Source organism: Engystomops pustulosus, chromosome 2 (assembly GCF_040894005.1).
Source record: "Engystomops pustulosus chromosome 2, aEngPut4.maternal, whole genome shotgun sequence".
In the NCBI taxonomy this organism is placed as follows: Eukaryota; Metazoa; Chordata; class Amphibia; order Anura; family Leptodactylidae; genus Engystomops; species Engystomops pustulosus.
Genome location: NC_092412.1, coordinates 162853800 through 162878295, shown reverse-complemented (window position 1 = coordinate 162878295; position 24496 = coordinate 162853800). Strand labels below are relative to the sequence as shown.

General features: G+C 43.8%; 1 protein-coding gene across 2 annotated transcripts in view; it reads right to left on the bottom strand.

The window, feature by feature from the left end:
* The window catches only part of ANKS1A (ankyrin repeat and sterile alpha motif domain containing 1A), a 183406-nt gene extending 159878 nt beyond the window's left edge, over positions 1 to 23528 (bottom strand). The window contains exon 1 of one of the 2 annotated variants that reach the window (XM_072137187.1): positions 23211 to 23528. In XM_072137187.1, the coding sequence (XP_071993288.1) occupies positions 23211 to 23383 (173 nt within the window). In that variant the 5' untranslated portion in view covers positions 23384 to 23528. The remainder of the gene's footprint in view (positions 1 to 23210) is intronic. The other variant, XM_072137188.1, reaches the window with a different exon arrangement.
* Between the last annotated feature and the right edge of the window lie 968 nt (positions 23529 to 24496).

Genomic DNA, 24496 nt, shown 5'->3' with positions numbered 1-24496 from the left:
ATATGGGATACAGTACATTACTAAGCTGGGAGGGGGCTGTATATGGGATACAGTACATTACTAAGCTGGGAGGGGGCTGTATATGGGATACAGTACATTACTAAGCTGGGAGGGGGCTGTATATGGGATACAGTACATTACTAAGCTGGGAGGGGGCTGTATATGGGATACAGTACATTACTAAGCTGGGAGGGGGCTGTATATGGGATACAGTACATTACTAAGCTGGGAGGGGGCTGTATATGGGATACAGTACATTACTAAGCTGGGAGGGGGCTGTATATGGGATACAGTACATTACTAAGCTGGGAGGGGGCTGTATATGGGATACAGTACATTACTAAGCTGGGAGGGGGCTGTATATGGGATACAGTACATTACTAAGCTGGGAGGGGGCTGTATATGGGATACAGTACATTACTAAGCTGGGAGGGGGCTGTATATGGGATACAGTACATTACTAAGCTGGGAGGGGGCTGTATATGGGATACAGTACATTACTAAGCTGGGAGGGGGCTGTATATGGGATACAGTACATTACTAAGCTGGGAGGGGGCTGTATATGGGATACAGTACATTACTAAGCTGGGAGGGGGCTGTATATGGGATACAGTACATTACTAAGCTGGGAGGGGGCTGTATATGGGATACAGTACATTACTAAGCTGGGAGGGGGCTGTATATGGGATACAGTACATTACTAAGCTGGGAGGGGGCTGTATATGGGATACAGTACATTACTAAGCTGGGAGGGGGCTGTATATGGGATACAGTACATTACTAAGCTGGGAGGGGGCTGTATATGGGATACAGTACATTACTAAGCTGGGAGGGGGCTGTATATGGGATACAGTACATTACTAAGCTGGGAGGGGGCTGTATATGGGATACAGTACATTACTAAGCTGGGAGGGGGCTGTATATGGGATACAGTACATTACTAAGCTGGGAGGGGGCTGTATATGGGATACAGTACATTACTAAGCTGGGAGGGGGCTGTATATGGGATACAGTACATTACTAAGCTGGGAGGGGGCTGTATATGGGATACAGTACATTACTAAGCTGGGAGGGGGCTGTATATGGGATACAGTACATTACTAAGCTGGGAGGGGGCTGTATATGGGATACAGTACATTACTAAGCTGGGAGGGGGCTGTATATGGGATACAGTACATTACTAAGCTGGGAGGGGGCTGTATATGGGATACAGTACATTACTAAGCTGGGAGGGGGCTGTATATGGGATACAGTACATTACTAAGCTGGGAGGGGGCTGTATATGGGATACAGTACATTACTAAGCTGGGAGGGGGCTGTATATGGGATACAGTACATTACTAAGCTGGGAGGGGGCTGTATATGGGATACAGTACATTACTAAGCTGGGAGGGGGCTGTATATGGGATACAGTACATTACTAAGCTGGGAGGGGGCTGTATATGGGATACAGTACATTACTAAGCTGGGAGGGGGCTGTATATGGGATACAGTACATTACTAAGCTGGGAGGGGGCTGTATATGGGATACAGTACATTACTAAGCTGGGAGGGGGCTGTATATGGGATACAGTACATTACTAAGCTGGGAGGGGGCTGTATATGGGATACAGTACATTACTAAGCTGGGAGGGGGCTGTATATGGGATACAGTACATTACTAAGCTGGGAGGGGGCTGTATATGGGATACAGTACATTACTAAGCTGGGAGGGGGCTGTATATGGGATACAGTACATTACTAAGCTGGGAGGGGGCTGTATATGGGATACAGTACATTACTAAGCTGGGAGGGGGCTGTATATGGGATACAGTACATTACTAAGCTGGGAGGGGGCTGTATATGGGATACAGTACATTACTAAGCTGGGAGGGGGCTGTATATGGGATACAGTACATTACTAAGCTGGGAGGGGGCTGTATATGGGATACAGTACATTACTAAGCTGGGAGGGGGCTGTATATGGGATACAGTACATTACTAAGCTGGGAGGGGGCTGTATATGGGATACAGTACATTACTAAGCTGGGAGGGGGCTGTATATGGGATACAGTACATTACTAAGCTGGGAGGGGGCTGTATATGGGATACAGTACATTACTAAGCTGGGAGGGGGCTGTATATGGGATACAGTACATTACTAAGCTGGGAGGGGGCTGTATATGGGATACAGTACATTACTAAGCTGGGAGGGGGCTGTATATGGGATACAGTACATTACTAAGCTGGGAGGGGGCTGTATATGGGATACAGTACATTACTAAGCTGGGAGGGGGCTGTATATGGGATACAGTACATTACTAAGCTGGGAGGGGGCTGTATATGGGATACAGTACATTACTAAGCTGGGAGGGGGCTGTATATGGGATACAGTACATTACTAAGCTGGGAGGGGGCTGTATATGGGATACAGTACATTACTAAGCTGGGAGGGGGCTGTATATGGGATACAGTACATTACTAAGCTGGGAGGGGGCTGTATATGGGATACAGTACATTACTAAGCTGGGAGGGGGCTGTATATGGGATACAGTACATTACTAAGCTGGGAGGGGGCTGTATATGGGATACAGTACATTACTAAGCTGGGAGGGGGCTGTATATGGGATACAGTACATTACTAAGCTGGGAGGGGGCTGTATATGGGATACAGTACATTACTAAGCTGGGAGGGGGCTGTATATGGGATACAGTACATTACTAAGCTGGGAGGGGGCTGTATATGGGATACAGTACATTACTAAGCTGGGAGGGGGCTGTATATGGGATACAGTACATTACTAAGCTGGGAGGGGGCTGTATATGGGATACAGTACATTACTAAGCTGGGAGGGGGCTGTATATGGGATACAGTACATTACTAAGCTGGGAGGGGGCTGTATATGGGATACAGTACATTACTAAGCTGGGAGGGGGCTGTATATGGGATACAGTACATTACTAAGCTGGGAGGGGGCTGTATATGGGATACAGTACATTACTAAGCTGGGAGGGGGCTGTATATGGGATACAGTACATTACTAAGCTGGGAGGGGGCTGTATATGGGATACAGTACATTACTAAGCTGGGAGGGGGCTGTATATGGGATACAGTACATTACTAAGCTGGGAGGGGGCTGTATATGGGATACAGTACATTACTAAGCTGGGAGGGGGCTGTATATGGGATACAGTACATTACTAAGCTGGGAGGGGGCTGTATATGGGATACAGTACATTACTAAGCTGGGAGGGGGCTGTATATGGGATACAGTACATTACTAAGCTGGGAGGGGGCTGTATATGGGATACAGTACATTACTAAGCTGGGAGGGGGCTGTATATGGGATACAGTACATTACTAAGCTGGGAGGGGGCTGTATATGGGATACAGTACATTACTAAGCTGGGAGGGGGCTGTATATGGGATACAGTACATTACTAAGCTGGGAGGGGGCTGTATATGGGATACAGTACATTACTAAGCTGGGAGGGGGCTGTATATGGGATACAGTACATTACTAAGCTGGGAGGGGGCTGTATATGGGATACAGTACATTACTAAGCTGGGAGGGGGCTGTATATGGGATACAGTACATTACTAAGCTGGGAGGGGGCTGTATATGGGATACAGTACATTACTAAGCTGGGAGGGGGCTGTATATGGGATACAGTACATTACTAAGCTGGGAGGGGGCTGTATATGGGATACAGTACATTACTAAGCTGGGAGGGGGCTGTATATGGGATACAGTACATTACTAAGCTGGGAGGGGGCTGTATATGGGATACAGTACATTACTAAGCTGGGAGGGGGCTGTATATGGGATACAGTACATTACTAAGCTGGGAGGGGGCTGTATATGGGATACAGTACATTACTAAGCTGGGAGGGGGCTGTATATGGGATACAGTACATTACTAAGCTGGGAGGGGCTGTATATGGGATACAGTACATTACTAAGCTGGGAGGGGCTGTATATGGGATACAGTACATTACTAAGCTGGGAGGGGCCTGTATATGGGATACAGTACATTACTAAGCTGGGAGGGGCTGTATATGGGATACAGTACATTACTAAGCTGGGAGGGGCCTGTATATGGGATACAGTACATTACTAAGCTGGGAGGGGCCTGTATATGGGATACAGTACATTACTAAGCTGGAGGGGCCTGTATATGGGATACAGTACATTACTAAGCTGGGAGGGGCCTGTATATGGGATACAGTACATTACTAAGCTGGGAGGGGCCTGTATATGGGATACAGTACATTACTAAGCTGGGAGGGGCCTGTATATGGGATACAGTACATTACTAAGCTGGGAGGGGCCTGTATATGGGATACAGTACATTACTAAGCTGGGAGGGGCCTGTATATGGGATACAGTACATTACTAAGCTGGGAGGGGCTGTATATGGGATACAGTACATTACTAAGCTGGGAGGGGCTGTATATGGGATACAGTACATTACTAAGCTGGGAGGGGCCTGTATATGGGATACAGTACATTACTAAGCTGGGAGGGGGCTGTATATGGGATACAGTACATTACTAAGCTGGGAGGGGGCTGTATATGGGATACAGTACATTACTAAGCTGGGAGGGGGCTGTATATGGGATACAGTACATTACTAAGCTGGGAGGGGGCTGTATATGGGATACAGTACATTACTAAGCTGGGAGGGGGCTGTATATGGGATACAGTACATTACTAAGCTGGGAGGGGGCTGTATATGGGATACAGTACATTACTAAGCTGGGAGGGGGCTGTATATGGGATACAGTACATTACTAAGCTGGGAGGGGGCTGTATATGGGATACAGTACATTACTAAGCTGGGAGGGGGCTGTATATGGGATACAGTACATTACTAAGCTGGGAGGGGGCTGTATATGGGATACAGTACATTACTAAGCTGGGAGGGGGCTGTATATGGGATACAGTACATTACTAAGCTGGGAGGGGGCTGTATATGGGATACAGTACATTACTAAGCTGGGAGGGGGCTGTATATGGGATACAGTACATTACTAAGCTGGGAGGGGGCTGTATATGGGATACAGTACATTACTAAGCTGGGAGGGGGCTGTATATGGGATACAGTACATTACTAAGCTGGGAGGGGGCTGTATATGGGATACAGTACATTACTAAGCTGGGAGGGGGCTGTATATGGGATACAGTACATTACTAAGCTGGGAGGGGGCTGTATATGGGATACAGTACATTACTAAGCTGGGAGGGGGCTGTATATGGGATACAGTACATTACTAAGCTGGGAGGGGGCTGTATATGGGATACAGTACATTACTAAGCTGGGAGGGGGCTGTATATGGGATACAGTACATTACTAAGCTGGGAGGGGCTGTATATGGGATACAGTACATTACTAAGCTGGGAGGGGGCTGTATATGGGATACAGTACATTACTAAGCTGGGAGGGGGCTGTATATGGGATACAGTACATTACTAAGCTGGGAGGGGGCTGTATATGGGATACAGTACATTACTAAGCTGGGAGGGGGCTGTATATGGGATACAGTACATTACTAAGCTGGGAGGGGGCTGTATATGGGATACAGTACATTACTAAGCTGGGAGGGGGCTGTATATGGGATACAGTACATTACTAAGCTGGGAGGGGGCTGTATATGGGATACAGTACATTACTAAGCTGGGAGGGGGCTGTATATGGGATACAGTACATTACTAAGCTGGGAGGGGGCTGTATATGGGATACAGTACATTACTAAGCTGGGAGGGGGCTGTATATGGGATACAGTACATTACTAAGCTGGGAGGGGGCTGTATATGGGATACAGTACATTACTAAGCTGGGAGGGGGCTGTATATGGGATACAGTACATTACTAAGCTGGGAGGGGGCTGTATATGGGATACAGTACATTACTAACCTGGGAGGGGGCTGTATATGGGATACAGTACATTACTAACCTGGGAGGGGGCTGTATATGGGATACAGTACATTACTAACCTGGGAGGGGGCTGTATATGGGATACAGTACATTACTAACCTGGGAGGGGGCTGTATATGGGATACAGTACATTACTAACCTGGGAGGGGGCTGTATATGGGATACAGTACATTACTAACCTGGGAGGGGGCTGTATATGGGATACAGTACATTACTAACCTGGGAGGGGGCTGTATATGGGATACAGTACATTACTAAGCTGGGAGGGGGCTGTATATGGGATACAGTACATTACTAAGCTGGGAGGGGGCTGTATATGGGATACAGTACATTACTAAGCTGGGAGGGGGCTGTATATGGGATACAGTACATTACTAAGCTGGGAGGGGGCTGTATATGGGATACAGTACATTACTAAGCTGGGAGGGGGCTGTATATGGGATACAGTACATTACTAAGCTGGGAGGGGGCTGTATATGGGATACAGTACATTACTAAGCTGGGAGGGGGCTGTATATGGGATACAGTACATTACTAAGCTGGGAGGGGGCTGTATATGGGATACAGTACATTACTAAGCTGGAGGGGGCTGTATATGGGATACAGTACATTACTAAGCTGGAGGGGGCTGTATATGGGATACAGTACATTACTAAGCTGGGAGAGGGCTGTATATGGGATACAGTACATTACTAAGCTGGGAGGGGGCTGTATATGGGATACAGTATATTACTAAGCTGGGGGCTGTATATGGGATACAGTATATTACTAAGCTGGGAGGCTGTATATGGGATACAGTATATTACTAAGCTGGGAAGGCTGTATATGGGATACAGTATATTACTAAGCTGGGAGGGGGCTGTATATGGGATACAGTACATTACTAAGCTGGGAGGGGGCTGTATATGGGATACAGTACATTACTAAGCTGGGAGGGGGCTGTATATGGGATACAGTACATTACTAAGCTGGGAGGGGGCTGTATATGGGATACAGTACATTACTAAGCTGGGAGAGGGCTGTATATGGGATACAGTACATTACTAAGGTGGGAGGGGGCTGTATATGGGATACAGTATATTACTAAGCTGGGGGGCTGTATATGGGATACAGTATATTACTAAGCTGGGAAGGCTGTATATGGGATACAGTATATTACTAAGCTGGGAAGGCTGTATATGGGATACAGTATATTACTAAGCTGGGGGGCTGTATATGGGATACAGTATATTACTAAGCTGGGGGGCTGTATATGGGATACAGTATATTACTAAGCTGGGAGGGGGCTGTATATGGGGTACAGTATATTACTAAGCTGGGGGGATGTATATGGGTTACAGTATATTACTAAGCTGGGGGGCTGTATATGGGATACAGTATATTACTAAGCTGGGGGGCTGTATATGGGATACAGTATATTACTAAGCTGGGGGGCTGTATATGGGATACAGTATATTACTAAGCTGGGGGGCTGTATATGGGATACAGTATATTACTAAGCTGGGGGGCTGTATATGGGATACAGTATATTACTAAGCTGGGGGCTGTATATGGGATACAGTATATTACTAAGCTGGGAGAGGGCTGTATATGGGGTACAGTATATTACTAAGCTGGGGGGATGTATATGGGTTACAGTATATTACTAAGCTGGGGGGCTGTATATGGGATACAGTATATTACCAAGCTGGGGGGCTGTATATGGGATACAGTATATTACTAAGCTGGGGGGTTGTATATGGGATACAGTATATTACTAAGCTGGGGGCTCTATTGGATATAGTATATTACTAAGCTGGGGGGCTGTATATGGGATACAGTATATTACTAAGCTGAGGGGGCTGTATATGGGGTACAGTATATTACTAAGCTGGGAGGCTGTATATGGGATACAGTATATTACTAAGCTGGGGGGCTGTATATGGGATACAGTATATTACTAAGCTGGGGGGCTGTATATGGGATACAGTATATTACTAAGCTGGGGGCTGTATATGGGATACAGTATATTACTAAGCTGGGGGGCTGTATATGGGATACAGTATATTACTAAGCTGGGGGGCTGTATATGGGATACAGTATATTACTAAGCTGGGGGGCTGTATATGGGATACAGTATATTACTAAGCTGGGGGGCTGTATATTAGGGGGTGCTATATATTCACATTGGTCAGGGTTGCACTGTATGTAAAATCATGTAACATAATAACAGGGTGGGATATATTAGTTATAGGATACAATAGATTACTTTGCATAATTTAAACTAAATGTTAGGGGTCTGTATTAATAAATTGGGGTGTTGTATATTGATTGGTGCTGTGTATGCTATAATTCCAGTAGAATATATATAATGAAGGGATGTTTTATATGTGGGGAGAGTGCGGTCAGTTATGTTGTGAGGGGTATATACTTTATACTGTAAGTGACTGTGGTATTTTTAGGGACGCCGGGTGGAGATGCTGCACGGAGCTGAAGACATCTGCCCGTGAATTCAGCCGTGATACGTCATGGATTGGAGAACCCGGAATAAAGTCCTCCTGATGGAAGAGATTGTCATCTATAAGGTACTAGATGCCACTAATGACTCCCAGAACCTGTAGTCAGTCACATAGTGTCAGTGACCATGCCTGTGGGGATGTTAATTGTTAGTAAAGTTTTCAGCATTTACTAAACAGGGAGCGGGGGGGGGGGGGAGCAGCATTTTAATATTCGCCTCAGGCAGCAAATATGCTAGAATCGGCCCTGGCAGAGGAGCTTCACTCCGGAGCATGAACATAAAGTGCAGCCACAATTATCAAAACAAAAAGTATTGATATTACCAAGTATTGATATAAAGTATATTACTAAGCTGGGGGGCTGTATATGGGATACAGTATATTACCAAGCTGGGGGGCTGTATATGGGATACAGTATATTACTAAGCTGGGGGGCTGTATATGGGATACAGTATATTACTAAGCTGGGGGCTCTATTGGATATAGTATATTACTAAGCTGGGGGGCTGTATATGGGATACAGTATATTACTAAGCTGAGGGGGCTGTATATGGGGTACAGTATATTACTAAGCTGGGAGGCTGTATATGGGATACAGTATATTACTAAGCTGGGGGGCTGTATATGGGATACAGTATATTACTAAGCTGGGGGGCTGTATATGGGATACAGTATATTACTAAGCTGGGGGGCTGTATATGGGATACAGTATATTACTAAGCTGGGGGGCTGTATATGGGATACAGTATATTACTAAGCTGGGGGCTGTATATGGGATACAGTATATTACTAAGCTGGGGGGCTGTATATTAGGGGGTGCTATATATTCACATTGGTCAGGGTTGCACTGTATGTAAAATCATGGTAACATAATAACAGGGTGGGATATATTAGTTATAGGATACAATAGATTACTTTGCATAATTTAAACTAAATGTTAGGGGTCTGTATTAATAAATTGGGGTGTTGTATATTGATTGGTGCTGTGTATGCTATAATTCCAGTAGAATATATATAATGAAGGGATGTTTTATATGTGGGGAGAGTGCGGTCAGTTATGTTGTGAGGGTATATACTTTATACTGTAAGTGACTGTGGTATTTTTAGGGACGCCGGGTGGAGATGCTGCACGGAGCTGAAGACATCTGCCCGTGAATTCAGCCGTGATACGTCATGGATTGGAGAACCCGGAATAAAGTCCTCCTGATGGAAGAGATTGTCATCTATAAGGTACTAGATGCCACTAATGACTCCCAGAACCTGTAGTCAGTCACATAGTGTCAGTGACCATGCCTGTGGGGATGTTAATTGTTAGTAAAGTTTTCAGCATTTACTAAACAGGGGCGGGGGGGGGGGGGGGAGCAGCATTTTAATATTCGCCTCAGGCAGCAAATATGCTAGAATCGGCCCTGGCAGAGGAGCTTCACTCCGGAGCATGAACATAAAGTGCAGCCACAATTATCAAAACAAAAAGGAGGATCCAGGGTGCCCAAGTTGCGCCACCACATGAAGCGTTTCAAGTCATTAGTTGCGGTCCACACCCTGCCGATAGTCACAGCCTATGAGAAGTTCCATAACTAACGTAACATAACTGCTGAAAGTTGGTGCAAAAGGATGGGTAGGAAGTGTAGCTTAGAAGTTCTCACTACTACTGGGTGAGCAGAGCACTCACATAGCCGGTAAGTCTTTGCTGCATATGTGGCTGGCTCCTCCCATCCGTTCCTATCTCTCAGCATTGCTAGCGCTGGGAGATGGTGTCGGATGGGAGCTCCCTGTGCGCCCTTGTAATGAAACCGGTGCACAGAGAAGACAGGCCACGGCGCCGGACGAGGCAAGTACATTTTTATTATTTTTAAATAGCCCTCTCCAGCCCGGGCCCTCAGTAATTTTTAAGACTCGGATATTTCCTTTAAAAATGATGATTATTTAAACATCACTAGAGGGTTAAAATTTGAGAATTATCTTTCAGGAAAAAGCCCTTTAAAGAGGACCTGTCATCCCCAAAAATACCCCACCAAATATGTCCCCCCTAATCCTGTCTCCAGCCCCTTTATATTTATTTAATTTTTATTAAATTGAATGTTTGCAAAGTTTGTTTTAATCGATCCGACCTCTTACCAAATAAGAGGTCGGATCCTCGTATTCTCTCCCCTGGCAGTTGGCCGTATTCATGAGGGGGCCGGCCAACACATCCCCTCAAAGAACCTGTCAGTCGGGGACCTGTAAGAATAGCCGGCAGCAGCACATTTATTGCACAATCGCTGCCGGCTCTCTGCAACGAGGCGCACTGACAGCAGCTGCTTAAAATTGCTTGGCCTATACCTCACTCCTAAACACTGATAAATAAAATAATTATACTAAAATTATTGTGGACCGTTTCGCCCCTCTCCTGCCGGGGCTCATAGACCGGGGGGGCTTCGTCAGGGGTAGGTTATCATCGGATGGCACAAGACGGTTCATAGACTTGAATGATTGTGTCAGGGGGGGGTGGGGGGAGTGGATGCCTTCTTTGCTCCTCTCTTTGGATGCATTGAAGACATTCGATGCACTGGAGGTATCTATGTGAAGTACTAGGCAGATTTGGATTTTTTTTTTTTTTAGGATGCTATACGTGGGACACTGGCGTTATAATCCACCCCTTCGGCATTTGTCATTAAATCTGGTTATGCCTCTAGGGTCCTTTTCCCCTCTTATTTTCACCCTGCTTGAGGAGCCACTAGCCGCTGCTATTCGCTCATCCATCAGGCAACAAAGTTGGAAATGTGCAGCATAAAATAGCCCAGTTGTTTGTTCTACTTGTGAGGCTTTTGGGCCATTCTTTGGGCTTAAGTTCCAAAACAGAGCATGCTAGACCCAGACTTACTTTGGGAGATACTATTTGGGACTAAAAAGTCACACACCACAAAAAGTTGCAAAAGTGAGACTGACCAGGCAAATGATCACATATCACAAGGGGAAAAAACAAAGTAGGCCAACATCAGGAAACTTGAAAAAGGGGCAGCCAAAAAACTATGATACATGTGCCCCAGTGTTTCACTCACTAAAACCCTTTCTAGTTGTGCTCTACATTTGGAGACCAGACAGGAAATGTTATACAGGTGATATTATACACCTAAAAAACTAGCAAAGATTTATCCAACAGTGTTGGACATTTGCTGGTGGTGCCACTCAGATACTGGGTCAATCCTACATGTTTTTTGGCAATGCCCGGTCCTCTTGTCATTCTAGAAACAGAAAAAAATGTCTCCTGCAAGACACTTTACACATTCATCTTTCATTGCAGTCAGCCCCAGCACTCCTGGCAATAGGATTGGCAGATATATCCCCTAGCAAAAGAGTTGTGACATGTCACTACTACAGCGATTACTATGATAGCACAACTTTGCTATGGGCTATGCACACAGATCCCGGAAAGTCTCTAAAACGGCATACTAGAGAGGTCCACAGCATTTGCGAAAGAAAAATTCTACAAACACTGGTTGATATTGCCATATTACAAGTCTTCAAAGCACTATGCTATTCTAGAAACCGGGCTATTGGAAAAATAAAGTACACCCACTGAGTACCATAGGCAGGAGTTACTTTTGTTCTCGAGTTACCTACTATGACAATATGGCCCTTGGACTAATAAATGTTGCTCACTCCAGGCCCAAATCCATAGATCAGAAATAGAACAAATATTTAAAAGCAAACTTTAAACGTTTTATATTTATATGTTTGTTTAGTCTCCACCAAAATTGTCAACTCCAACTCCAGAGCTCTGATGTAAACACCAATGCACAATTATCATCTCAAATCTAACATACCGTATATTCTGGCGTATAAGACGACCCCCCTACTTTCCTGTTTAAAATATAGAGTTTAAGATATATTCGCCGCATAAGACTACCTCTTTTCCAACGCATACAAAACACCGGTAAAAATGAAAAAAAAAAAAAACAGATTTGAATTTAACATGGTCCTTTTTTTAATTTAAATTCTTATGACATGCAGGTATATAGCAGGAAAACTGTCGCTCATTAACATAAGGCATACAACAACATTACCATCGTCCATTTTACTGTAAATGTTACCATACTGTACCTTAAATTTTCATTTTATTAAATATTCCATGCCATGTACTCAGAAGCGGGAAAAAAAAATTCCAAAGGCAATGAAAATGGTGAAAAAACGCATTTGCGCCATTTTCTTGTGGGCTTGGATATTACGTCTTTCACTGAGCGCCCCAAATGACATGTCTACTTTATTCTTTGGGTCGGTACGATTAAGGGGATACCAAATTTGTATAGGTTTTATAATGTTTTCATACATTTACAAAAATGAAAACCTCCTGTACAAAATTTTTTTGATTTTGCCAACTTCTGGCACTAATAATTTTTTTATACTTTGGTGTACGGAGCTGGTGTCATTTTTTGCAAAATTTGATAATATTTTCAATTATATCATTTTTAGGACTGTACGACCTTTTGATCACTTTTTATAGATTTTTTTATATTTTTCAAAATGGCAAAAAAGTGCCATTTTCGACTTTGGGCGCTATTTTCCGTTACTGGGTTAAACACATTGAAAAACCGTTATCATATTTTGATAGATCGGGCATTTTCGGACGCGTCGATACCTGATGTGTTTATGATTTTTACTGTTTATTTATGTCAGTTCTAGGGAAAGTTCTAGGGTGATTTGAAATTTTAGGTTTTTTTATTATAATTTTTTTTTTTAACTTTTTTTTTTTATTTATACTATTTTTCAGACTCCCTAGGGTACTTTAACCCTAGGTTGTCTGATCGATCCTACCATATTGTACTGTGGTAGTATGGCAGTATTTGGGGATTTTCCTCCTCATTCATTACAATGTGCTATCAGCACATTGTAATGAAGGGGTTAAAACGAAATAGCCTTGGGTCTTCGGAAGACCCGAGGCTACCATGGAGATGGATCGCCGCCCCCGATGAGGTCACGGAGAGCGGCAATCCCAGGTAAGATGGCGGCGCCCATGCGTCGCTATCTTTTGGAGGCTGCCGGCAGCTTTGCCGACAGCCCACGCTGTGAAAACACCCGCGATCGGTGCTAGCCCCGACCGCGGGTGTTACCGGTAAGCCTTTGCTGCAATATGCCTTTGCCTTTGCTGAATACATGGCGGGCGGTCGGGATTACCGGCGTATAAGACGACCCCAGAGAAGACAGAAGATTTTTCTGTCTTCAAAAGTCATCTTATACGCTGGAATATACGGTATTTTGATTTAACATGCACAAGGTGTGTAGGAATACCACACTTGTGTGCATGTACCCCTGCCCTGCCTCCTCCCAATAGTAAGCTATACACTTTTGTACATCTGAAAAAGGCTGTGATTAAGGTTCAGTGCATTAGTGACAGATACCTTTAGGTGATATAGGGATGATTATTAACCCTAAAATTCTGGTGACAATAAGCTTTGTCCTGATGTAACTTACTTGTAGGCTTAATATGTCTCCATTGAGCCCATGCATGGGCCGGTGTTTATGTAAAAATTAAAATAAAAAGTTAAAAAAAAAAAAAAAAAAAAAAAAAATTCTGGTGACATGTCTTTAAAGACTGAGATTTGATATTCAAGAACTGAAAAATAAGGAAGTCTTCATGAAAAAAAAAAATAAAAAATAAAAATACTCACTCTCCTATTCCCTTGGCTGTGGTAATGCCCCGTAAAAATGCGGTCCAAAAGGGTGATCGCAAACATTTTTAACGGACTGCTTAAAAACGGGACAAAAATGCATTCAAAACGCTACGTGTGCCATCACCCTCAGGTAGAGGTGATATAAAAGTCTGCACAAGCGTGTATAATGCTTGTACACAATGTTGAAATCCACAAATAACTCAAGCAGATAAATCCATCCAAGAGTTTATCCCCTCCATCTTTCGTGACCATAAGCAGCAGCCGCTTGTTGCAACTTGCGGCCCAAATAAAAGGTCTTGTGACCCAGAGATCGCATTAACGCCTCACCAAGCGTCATAGACGGATGAGGCGCTATTACTCCCCCAGAATAACTGCGAAGCTTGAAAGTACGCTTGGCAGTTGTCCCCTGTAATGCATGGGCTGAGCCAGAACTGTTCAGTACACACTAGTAGCGGTGATGTCACAGGAGGGACGGAGCCTCCAGAAAAAGGGGTTTAGCTAATGTCTGTCTCATACATGTGTAGTAGTGACGGTATTAGTTAGAGACCAGATGAGAGGTGTTTTTTTTTAACATGGTTATTTTCAGCTCAATGATCAGACTCTAGTTTTCTAATCTGACATATGTCAAAATAATTGGTTATAACTTCGGAACGCTTTAACAAATCCAGGTGATTTTGACTTTGCACTTCATGTTACTTGTAAAATTTAAGCGATAAGTTTTCATTCTGAAAAAAAAAAATAAAATTTGGAAAAATTTCAGGAAAATTCTTCATTTTCAAAGATTGAAATGTTCTGGTTTCCAGCCAGATAGTTAAACTATCCAAAAAGCTTGAGAACTAACATTTTTGGATTGTCTGCTTTATGTTGGAATGATATTTTATGCATCCTCTCATTTTTCGAGAATTTAATGAGGCCTAGAACTTTAGGTGCGATTTTCATGAAAATTGCCAAAAATCATATTTTGAGGGAAAACCCAGCTTTCAAGTGACTTTGAAAGGCCTAAATAATAGTAAAAATTACCCCATAATTTACCTCACTATACAAACTACACCCCTCAAGGTATGTAAAACAACTTTTATTAAGTCTATTAACCCTTTAAGTGTTTAACATAGGTTAAAACAAAATGGAAGTGAGATTTAGAAAAACTTTTGGATTTTTTTGGAAAATCAATTCTTTTAGGCCAAAAATGACACTTTCATAATGAAAAAAAAAAATGATGAAATGTTCTGCAAAGCTTGATGCCTAATTTCTCCTGAGTGTATCGACGCCCCATATGTGGTGGTAACCTGCTGTTTGGGCACACGGCTGGGCATAGGATGAAAGCGGCGCCAATCAGAGCAGATTTGTATTGTGACATTGTACAAGCTTTAAAATTTTTATTTTTTTGGTAATGCGAGGTGAGATACAATGTATAGATAATTCATTTGGGGGGCTCTATAGGTCATTCAGGAGATTTTATCAACCATTTCAAGGGGGACAAACAAAATTATCAATTTTTATTTCGAATTTTTAGAACATTTTTTTCCCACTCGCCATATCATAAAAATAATTTATCTTTATTCTCTGGTTCACTACGATTACGGTGATACCTCATTTATATAGTTTTTCTTTGCTCAATTTTATTGAGCAAAACCAATACCGGAGAAAATCACATTTTTTTTTTTTACGATCAACAACTTTTCAGGGGCATAACTTATGTATTCTTCAGTTGACAGATCTGGTTGAGGGCTAATTTTTTGCTTAGAGAGTTGTTCTTTTCAGTCATATCGTATTAGGGCACGTAACTTTTTAGAACATTTTTATGACTATTATGCAAAGATTTTTTGTTCACAGAGCGGGTTCAATATTGATTTATATTTATTGTACAATGTGTTTGTACAATAAACAGAATGTCCATTTAAATTTTTTTTTTTGCCCAGCCAGGGATTTGAACCCACAACCTCCACACTCCAACTGCCATAGGTATAAAGAGCCTCTATCCACTAGCCCAGTGGTTCCTAACCTTTTTTTGCCAGGCGATCAGCTGTAAACAAATTTTCTCCAGGAAATGGTGGGTGGTCTCATTTCCTTTAGCTGCCCCCACCCTCTACTTCCAATGTCCCCTTTCCCAGCAGAACTGTCAAAAAAAATAAACACTCTCCTTCCTCATTCCCCTGCAGCAGCCTTCTCTTCCTTCACTTCTCTTCCATGCTAGACAAAACAACGCATGCTGCAATTTTTTTCTCACTGTCTACACATCTGTGAAAAAAATGGACACGTGAACAAACCCATAGAAAACAGTGCGTCCGTTTGCCATCCGCAAAAAAAGGATAGCAGACGGGCATCAAAAGCACCCCTCTAAATGAGCCCTAAATTATAATCTTTAGTATACTATTTTTTATTTACATTACTAGGATAACATTTACAACACATATACTACACTGCCATAAAACACCAAATCCTCTCCTGGCAAATCACTGGTTGACCGTTACTGATCGCATGTGTTTCAGTGGAAATGCAAATGTGATCAAGCTGAGCTCCGCCCCCAGACATTTGCACTGTATTTCTAAATGCAATGTAAATGCCCCATGTGACCGCACATTAAACATTAATATAATACTTTATTTTTCATTTCTTTAAGGTATTATATCGGTATCGAGTATCGCAATACTTTTCTGGGTATCATATTGCACTCAAAATTCTGGTATCAGTGCAACCCTAGTACACATGTATTGCAGTGTATCATGTAAGTAACTGAGCATGCTCGGCACGCGCCGGACCATGGGGCTGCCGCAGGATGGATCAGATCCCCCAGCAAGCTCACCCGGGGAATCCAATCACGGGGGGTACACTTACTCCCCGCGGTCAAGCATGACCACGGCGGGTAAGGGGTTAAACACCCGGGAAATGAGTTTTACGGATCCTGGGTGTTAGAGCCGAGTCTGGGCTGTGATGATACTGGAACCAGCAGGACCAGATGTCCGGCAATCTTGTTCTGACGTGCCAACATAGAAAGTACCCTTAATAGCTGCCGTAAAAACTCCAGGTGCTTGTTACCGCATGCGAACCTGCAAAATAGCGCATTTAATCTCCTGGGTTGCTTATTCTTGAACTTAAATGGTATCTACCACCAGGAAAAATGAATTCACAGTCCAGCCAGGCTCCAAACACAATGATTTCTTTATTGATGCATTTAGTAGCAATACATAGTATCCACTTCGATAGACACGTGTAGCTTACGCGTTTCGGTCAGTGAACCTGTCCTTAGTCCCAACTTTAGGCAACACCATATTACATGCCAACTCACAACATACATACAATTCAGTCCATTCCTGTATGGCAGAGGTCCCCAAACTTTTTACATAGGTGGCCGTTGGAGGGCCGGACTAAAGTTTAAAAATAAAAAAAAAATTAAGAAATTCCTCTGTACACTGCACATATCTTATTTTTTAGTGAAAATACAAAGCAGGAACACTACAATACAATATTTAAAGTAAAGAGCAAGTACTTACCAGCATCTCAATGGGAAGTATGAGTCTGCATTTGGTTTACCCCCACCATTAATTATTCCCTATGCTGCCCCCCCCCACACACCATTAATTATTCCCTATGCTGCCCCCCCCACACACCATTAATTATTCCCTATGCTGCCCCCCCCCACACACCATTAATTATTCCCTATGCTGCCCCCCCCACACACCATTAATTATTCCCTATGCTGCCCCCCCCACACACCATTAATTATTCCCTATGCTGCCCCCCCCACACACCATTAATTATTCCCTATGCTGCCCCCCCCACACACCATTAATTATTCCCTATGCTGCCCCCCCCACACACCATTAATTATTCCCTATGCTGCCCCCCCCACACACCATTAATTATTCCCTATGCTGCCCCCCCCACACACCATTAATTATTCCCTATGCTGCCCCCCCCCACACACCATTAATTATTCCCTATGCTGCCCCCCCCACACACCATTAATTATTCCCTATGCTGCCCCCCCCCACACACCATTAATTATTCCCTATGCTGCCCCCCCCCACACACCATTAATTATTCCCTATGCTGCCCCCCCCCACACACCATTAATTATTCCCTATGCTGCCCCCCCCACACACCATTAATTATTCCCTATGCTGCCCCCCCCACACACCATTAATTATTCCCTATGCTGCCCCCCCCACACCATTAATTATTCCCTATGCTGCCCCCCCCCACACCATTAATTATTCCCTATGCTGCCCCCCCCACACCATTAATTATTCCCTATGCTGCCCCCCCCCACACCATTAATTATTCCCTATGCTGCCCCCCCCCCACACACCATTAATTATTCCCTATGCTGCCCCCCCCTACACCATTAATTATTCCCTATGCTGCCCACAGCAATTTGGGGTTGTCTTCCGGCCACATCACTCCACCTGCAGTAATAGTGTTCGAGCGGCTATTTCCGGCCGCATCGAGCACTATACAGTGACGGGCAGTGGCTTCCTGTCCAGATGGACGGAGGCCCCTTCCAGACTGCTGACGGCTGGATAAAAATGGTAATTTGGGGATCCCTGCTGTAGGGGAACTGACACATATTAGGAGAAACTGTGGCACAGATGACACATTCCATACAGAAGCTCTCAATGCCTGTGCTAGAGTGAGAAATAGAGGCTATTCAGAATGGACACTAGAAAGACAGGCTTTCATTCATCCACATCAAAAATTAGTAAATTAAACCAGAAGACAGGGCAATGTTTCTGCTCCAAGTTATATTCCACACAGCCTAATCGAACATGGCTATCCACCCATAGGTTCCACAAATGAGGAGCTTCAAGATACATGACATGCAATTTTACTTGTAATAAGAAAAAGTTTCTTAAGTACCGTATTTTCCGGACTATAAGGCGCACTTAAAAGCCTTGGATTTCCTTGGAAATCCAAAGTGCGCCTTATAGTCCGGTGCGCCCTATGTATGGCGCTGGGCAGCGGACCATACATACATAACACGAACAACTTCTGCCGCGTGGTCTGCAGTTCCCGATGGAGAACTGCTGTCTCCGGTAGCGGGGACCTATGTAAGTATGGTCCGCTGCCATCCTCCACCTCCCCCTCACCTTCCCCGCGTCTCTTCTCCGCTCCGCCCCCGGACTTCCGCCACGCCCCCGGACCCCGCGCCTTATAGTCCGATGCGCCTAATGGCCCGGAAAATACGGTAGTAATGGTCAAAGAAATTTCCAATTAAAAGATTTATTAATTGCAACTCTAAAAATGTAATATACATTATACACTGTACTTAATGCAATTTAATGTATGCAAGACAAACCATTCGTAAATTTAAAACCAGATTTACTGAACAACTGTATGATATTTCAATACGCCGCTTATCAAGACCAGCGTCCAGAGGGAAGAGAAAGGCCTTAGGTCTTTCGTGATCCGAGATTTGACAATGTTACCATCCAGTGTAGGACATGCTCTTGTTCCTCGGTGAATTATTTGTTTATATGGGTTACTTAGAATATTTGTAGCACTTGAGCACTATGCCTCCCTCATCGACCTGTGGCTCCCTTGGCTCATTATTTGGGCTACTGCAACACCCGGGGGCGCGTTCGGGAAGTTGAGAGCTCTAGTAGTCTTTTGACATAGTTGTTAAAGGGCACCTACCACCCCGATTCTACCTATAAAGGTAGAAGGGGTGGTAGGTGGATGGATGGGACGTCCCGGGTGTCTTTTTCATGCGGCTACTGGGGCGTGGAGTAGCCGGACATGAGGCTACTAGTCGCGGCTACTCCATGCCCCAGTAGCCGCGTTACTCCGCCTACCAGGTAATCTTCAGCGCGCAGCTCCTGGTAGCTGCGCACCCTCGTCCGAGTCCCCCGGCTACTGTGCATGCGCAGTAGTTCCGGCCGCGCAGCTGAAGGCCTGCGTTCTGCGCATGCGCAGAACGCAGGGGACCCGGACGAGGGCGCGCAGCTACCAGGAGCTGCGCGCCGAAGATTACCTGGTAGGCGGAGTAACGCGGCTACTGGGGCGTGGAGTAGCCGCGGCTAGTAGCCTCATGTCCGGCTACTCCACGGCGCCGTAAGCCGCATAAAAAAAATTTGCATATACATGTAATAAAGTTTTGTAAAAGACACCTGGGACGTGAGGATTAGCCCAAAAAAGGGCTATCCTCACGTCCCATCCATCCACCTACCAATCCTTCTACCTTTATAGGTAGAATCGGGGTGGTAGGTTCCCTTTAATATGCCTGTTTGTACTGGAGCTCTGCTCTATTGCCTGTGGCGCTCCCCACTTTTTTCCCCCTTGCTAGGGGATACTGTCTTCCTGGTTTTCTCTTTTTTTTTTCTCTTATTTCCAGGGACTTAGGGCTTGACCCTTTCTATTTACCTTGTTATGCGTTGTGTTGGGGAGATCTTCATAGACCACCTGTGGAACCTGGAGACTCCACAGTGGCTTTTGTTCTCAATTCACTAAAAGTTGGCGGGAGCACGGGAGAAACTGGAACATGTGTTTGCGGAGGTTGTGTTTGAAATGCTATGTTACAAGTATTAATCTACGTGACTCCTGGTTGATGTATCACAATGCGATAAGGACCATGTTCCTAATGTTCTTTCTGTGCTCCTGCTTTTAATAAAACAAATTTAAAAAAAACCCTCTTGGTCGCAATTTGTCTGGTGCATCCAAGTACTTTGTACAGATTCACAGAAGAGATGTCAGTTCTCTTAGTACATATGCCATAGAAAAAGTAAAAAAAAAATGTTAGAGGGGGCAACACAAGGGAGGCGTATTGGTTCTTCATTTTAGAAGCATGCTTCCCCCAGCGGAGAGACGATGTATCATTATAAAATTCTCTCTCTTCGTTTCCCTATTAATTTTACACAGCTCACTGGGATTATTTAACCTTCATATGCCATGACCTCCCCCAAACATTACTCTGTTCTCATGTTCGTTCATTTACTATTTAATCTTGTAAATCAAGTGTTTTTATTTACTAATTTTTGTACTTTTGTATCAACTTAGATATATGCCCACCTCCCCACCACGTAACACAGAGGAGTCATCTCGGCCGCGCCGCGCAGATCCTCTACCGCTATGATGAAGATACTTCACCCAGCGACATTACATATATACGAGTTCCTCATTATTACGATTTTGTACGCAGGATCTCCTCCACAATGCCGACTGTACTCCTCCATCACAGGGTCCCCGATTTCCAAGGATAATACTTCTTCTAGGAGCTTGGTCGCGTGACTACGTGTGGTCATGTGACCAAAAGGTCAGGTGATACGTCTCGTTCCGCTCAAGACGTTCTACACAATAATGAAAACATACAAATGGACATAACACCATTTAGGACAATCTCCTCACAACATGCAATATGCTATTAAACAACTTTTGGATCCATTTTTATTTGTATTAAGTCGTATATGTAAATATGTCAAGTTTTGAAGTGAAGGGTGTAAACGGAAGTGACCTTCCGACTAGGGGAGGATCTAATGGGTTATTTTTAGTATAAGTGTATACTTATGTTATTGTGCATTAGCCATGACTAAGAATAGGTTCACTGTCCGAAACGCGTAGGCTACACTTGTCTGTCGGAGTGGATACTATGTATTGCTACTAAATGCATCAATAAAGAAATCGTGTTTGGAGCCTGGCTGAACCGTGAATTCATTATTACAAATGTATTACGCCTTTGCAGAGGGGAGGTCCGTGCTGTACTCAACATGACTGAATGAGAGGTGAGCTGGCATTCCTTGACAATTGCATCTACCACCAAAAACCTGGAGCCCCTCAAGCTCATTTGCATACAGTCTTTAGATGTCCTTGCTAGATGTCAGTGGTAGATGTCCTTTAAATACAAACATGTCAGGGTGATGTCAAATGTGACGCTTGCAATTGATTTAAAAAAGCAATGCAATTGCCCAGGGGCAGGGCTCAAGCCCATTGCATCTGTGTTTCCAGTGAAATGCATGACCCAGTGCCTTAAAAGTTGGACTGTTTTTTAATCCTTGATTCTGGAAATGACACCCGTTTTCCTGTATCAGCTCTGGATTTTGAAATTGATACAGAAAGTATATATGGAAAATTGTATAACTTTATAAAACTTAACATTACACAAAAATATCAATGATTTGACAAAAATGGACAAAATATTATACATCAAATGCATGCATTGACATGATGTTAACACATGCATTTTGTAAATGCAGTGTTGACAGCAATGTAATTAGAGAAATCTCCTCTTCCACACTGTTGTAGTGCATATGAAACAGCATGTGTTAACGCACCTAAGCCTTTGGATTACCTTTCAAATACTGCGTTTGAACATGGCTTAAAACTGGTAACTTTTCTGCAACCCATACTTCCAACCTAGCTAATAAATTAAATATGAATAGGACTCTTCTATTAAACTACTGGGTAAACTCTGATCTTAATGCTGAGTTTATGCATACGCCAAACTTTAGGGTCACCTTGTGTAGAGAAAGTTCTAGCAGAGCGATATAGTGCAGCTATTCTCAGCACTAGAGATGAGCGAACCTGATGTTCAAGTGCGCCACATGACCCTGACATCCATTTGCCGGTTTGGGTGTAAGCTCCTAATGACTAGCAATGACCATCATTGGCCAGAGTAACAGGCGCAAATGCAACATATTGTCAAGCGGCCCCTACCTGAACATTTAGTCAGCACTCATAAGAAACCTTCCCACCAATTAACTTTGGTGCTCCATAAGCAGGAATGGTTCATAAGCTGGGGCCCTACACTAATAATATTCATACATGGTAGATTTATTACAAATAGTTATGTCTATGTGAAAGGGTTCAATGCATTTGAAATGGCAACAAATCTGCCATAAGTTAAAAAAAAAAAAAAAAAAAAATCTACATCACTACAAATATTTACAACTCACGGGAAATGACGGAAAACAGTATCAACATTTCCCAGCCTTTCTCCATAAATTCTAGTACTGCCTCATTACCACCTTAGTACAGAATGACAAGTCACAGTGGCTGTGAGGGCAGTGTAACCGAATCCAGGCATATAGATACTACAGGCACACCAGATACTCAGCTGTGATTGACAGTGACCACTACAGGCACATTCACAAAACCGGAATCATCAGCATGAATAACCGGGCACATCCCTATTGACAAGATAGCAACACCTTACCTGAGCAGACTACTTAGCGGGTGACTTCCAGACCCCCCTCCACTGGCTCCAGTCCCGCTTCCCGAAGCTCCACCTGGACCGGCGCCACTTAGCCTCTTCCCCCCCAACAACCTCTCTACCGCTGCCCGGTTACCGGTACGAGCGGCTTCTAGAAGCTCCTGCTCTTTCCCCATCCCGCCGTCACCCCGGCAACCACGCCTCCGCCGCCACTTCCGAGACGAACGTCTGTACGTCACACGCACATTACAATAAGCCCCAATCCAAGCTGTCGCCTATTGGAAGCGTCATGCCGTGGTGCTGCGCTGGTGTGCCCCGGCTGCTACAAAGGCTGTTGTTAATAAAGTTTGTTCAATTTGACATAATAACAGTGCAGGATGCTATGGCCCTGCCCACACGATAATGCGGAATTTTGCTACTGGGTAACGAGAAACCGGATGCAGTTGAACGGCTATACTGGAATATACACGTTGTTTTGGTGACACACTGAAAAGATTGAACATTAATAGTAATGAATACAATAAAGAGAGAGGCATAGTGAGTTCCCTGTGTTTGTAAATAGGGAATGGAGAGGTTTTATCGTAGGTAATATTTTAATTCACATACAGTATATTACACACAAAAAGCACTGTAATAAATTCCCTGAGCACCCTGGAAGGGGAATGAACAGATTATATTTGTAGTTTATGGTGGAATAAATATATATTACACATATTTAGTTGTGTACAGGATTCCCCAAACCTCCTAGAGGGGAATGATAATGCTGTATGTGTATATTATAGTAGAATGAACATAACATAAACATATTTGGCTGTGTACAGGATTCCCTGAACATCTTAGATGGGGAAAGAACAGTTTGTAAGTGTAGATTTTGGTGGACTGAACTTATATTACACATATTTAGCTGTGTACAGGATTTCCTGAACAGGTTATATGTGCTGATTATAGGGGACTGAATATATATTACACATTTACAGCTGTGTACAGGATTCCCTGAGAATCCTGGATGAGTAATGAGCAGGTTATATGAGCACAAACTGGTGGGGGCCCTCCCCACAATTTTCTACCCCAGTGATAAATATATATATATATATGTATATATATATATATATATATATATATATATACACACACAGGCCCTTTGTAATAAATTCTAATTATATACAGCCCCCTACAACAAATATATCCAGCTCCCCCATAATATAATATATACAAAGACCAGGACCCCGTCGACTGCCCCGCTTGGCTCCTGTCTTCCGAATCCACCTCTGCCGCCCACAGTGTCAGCT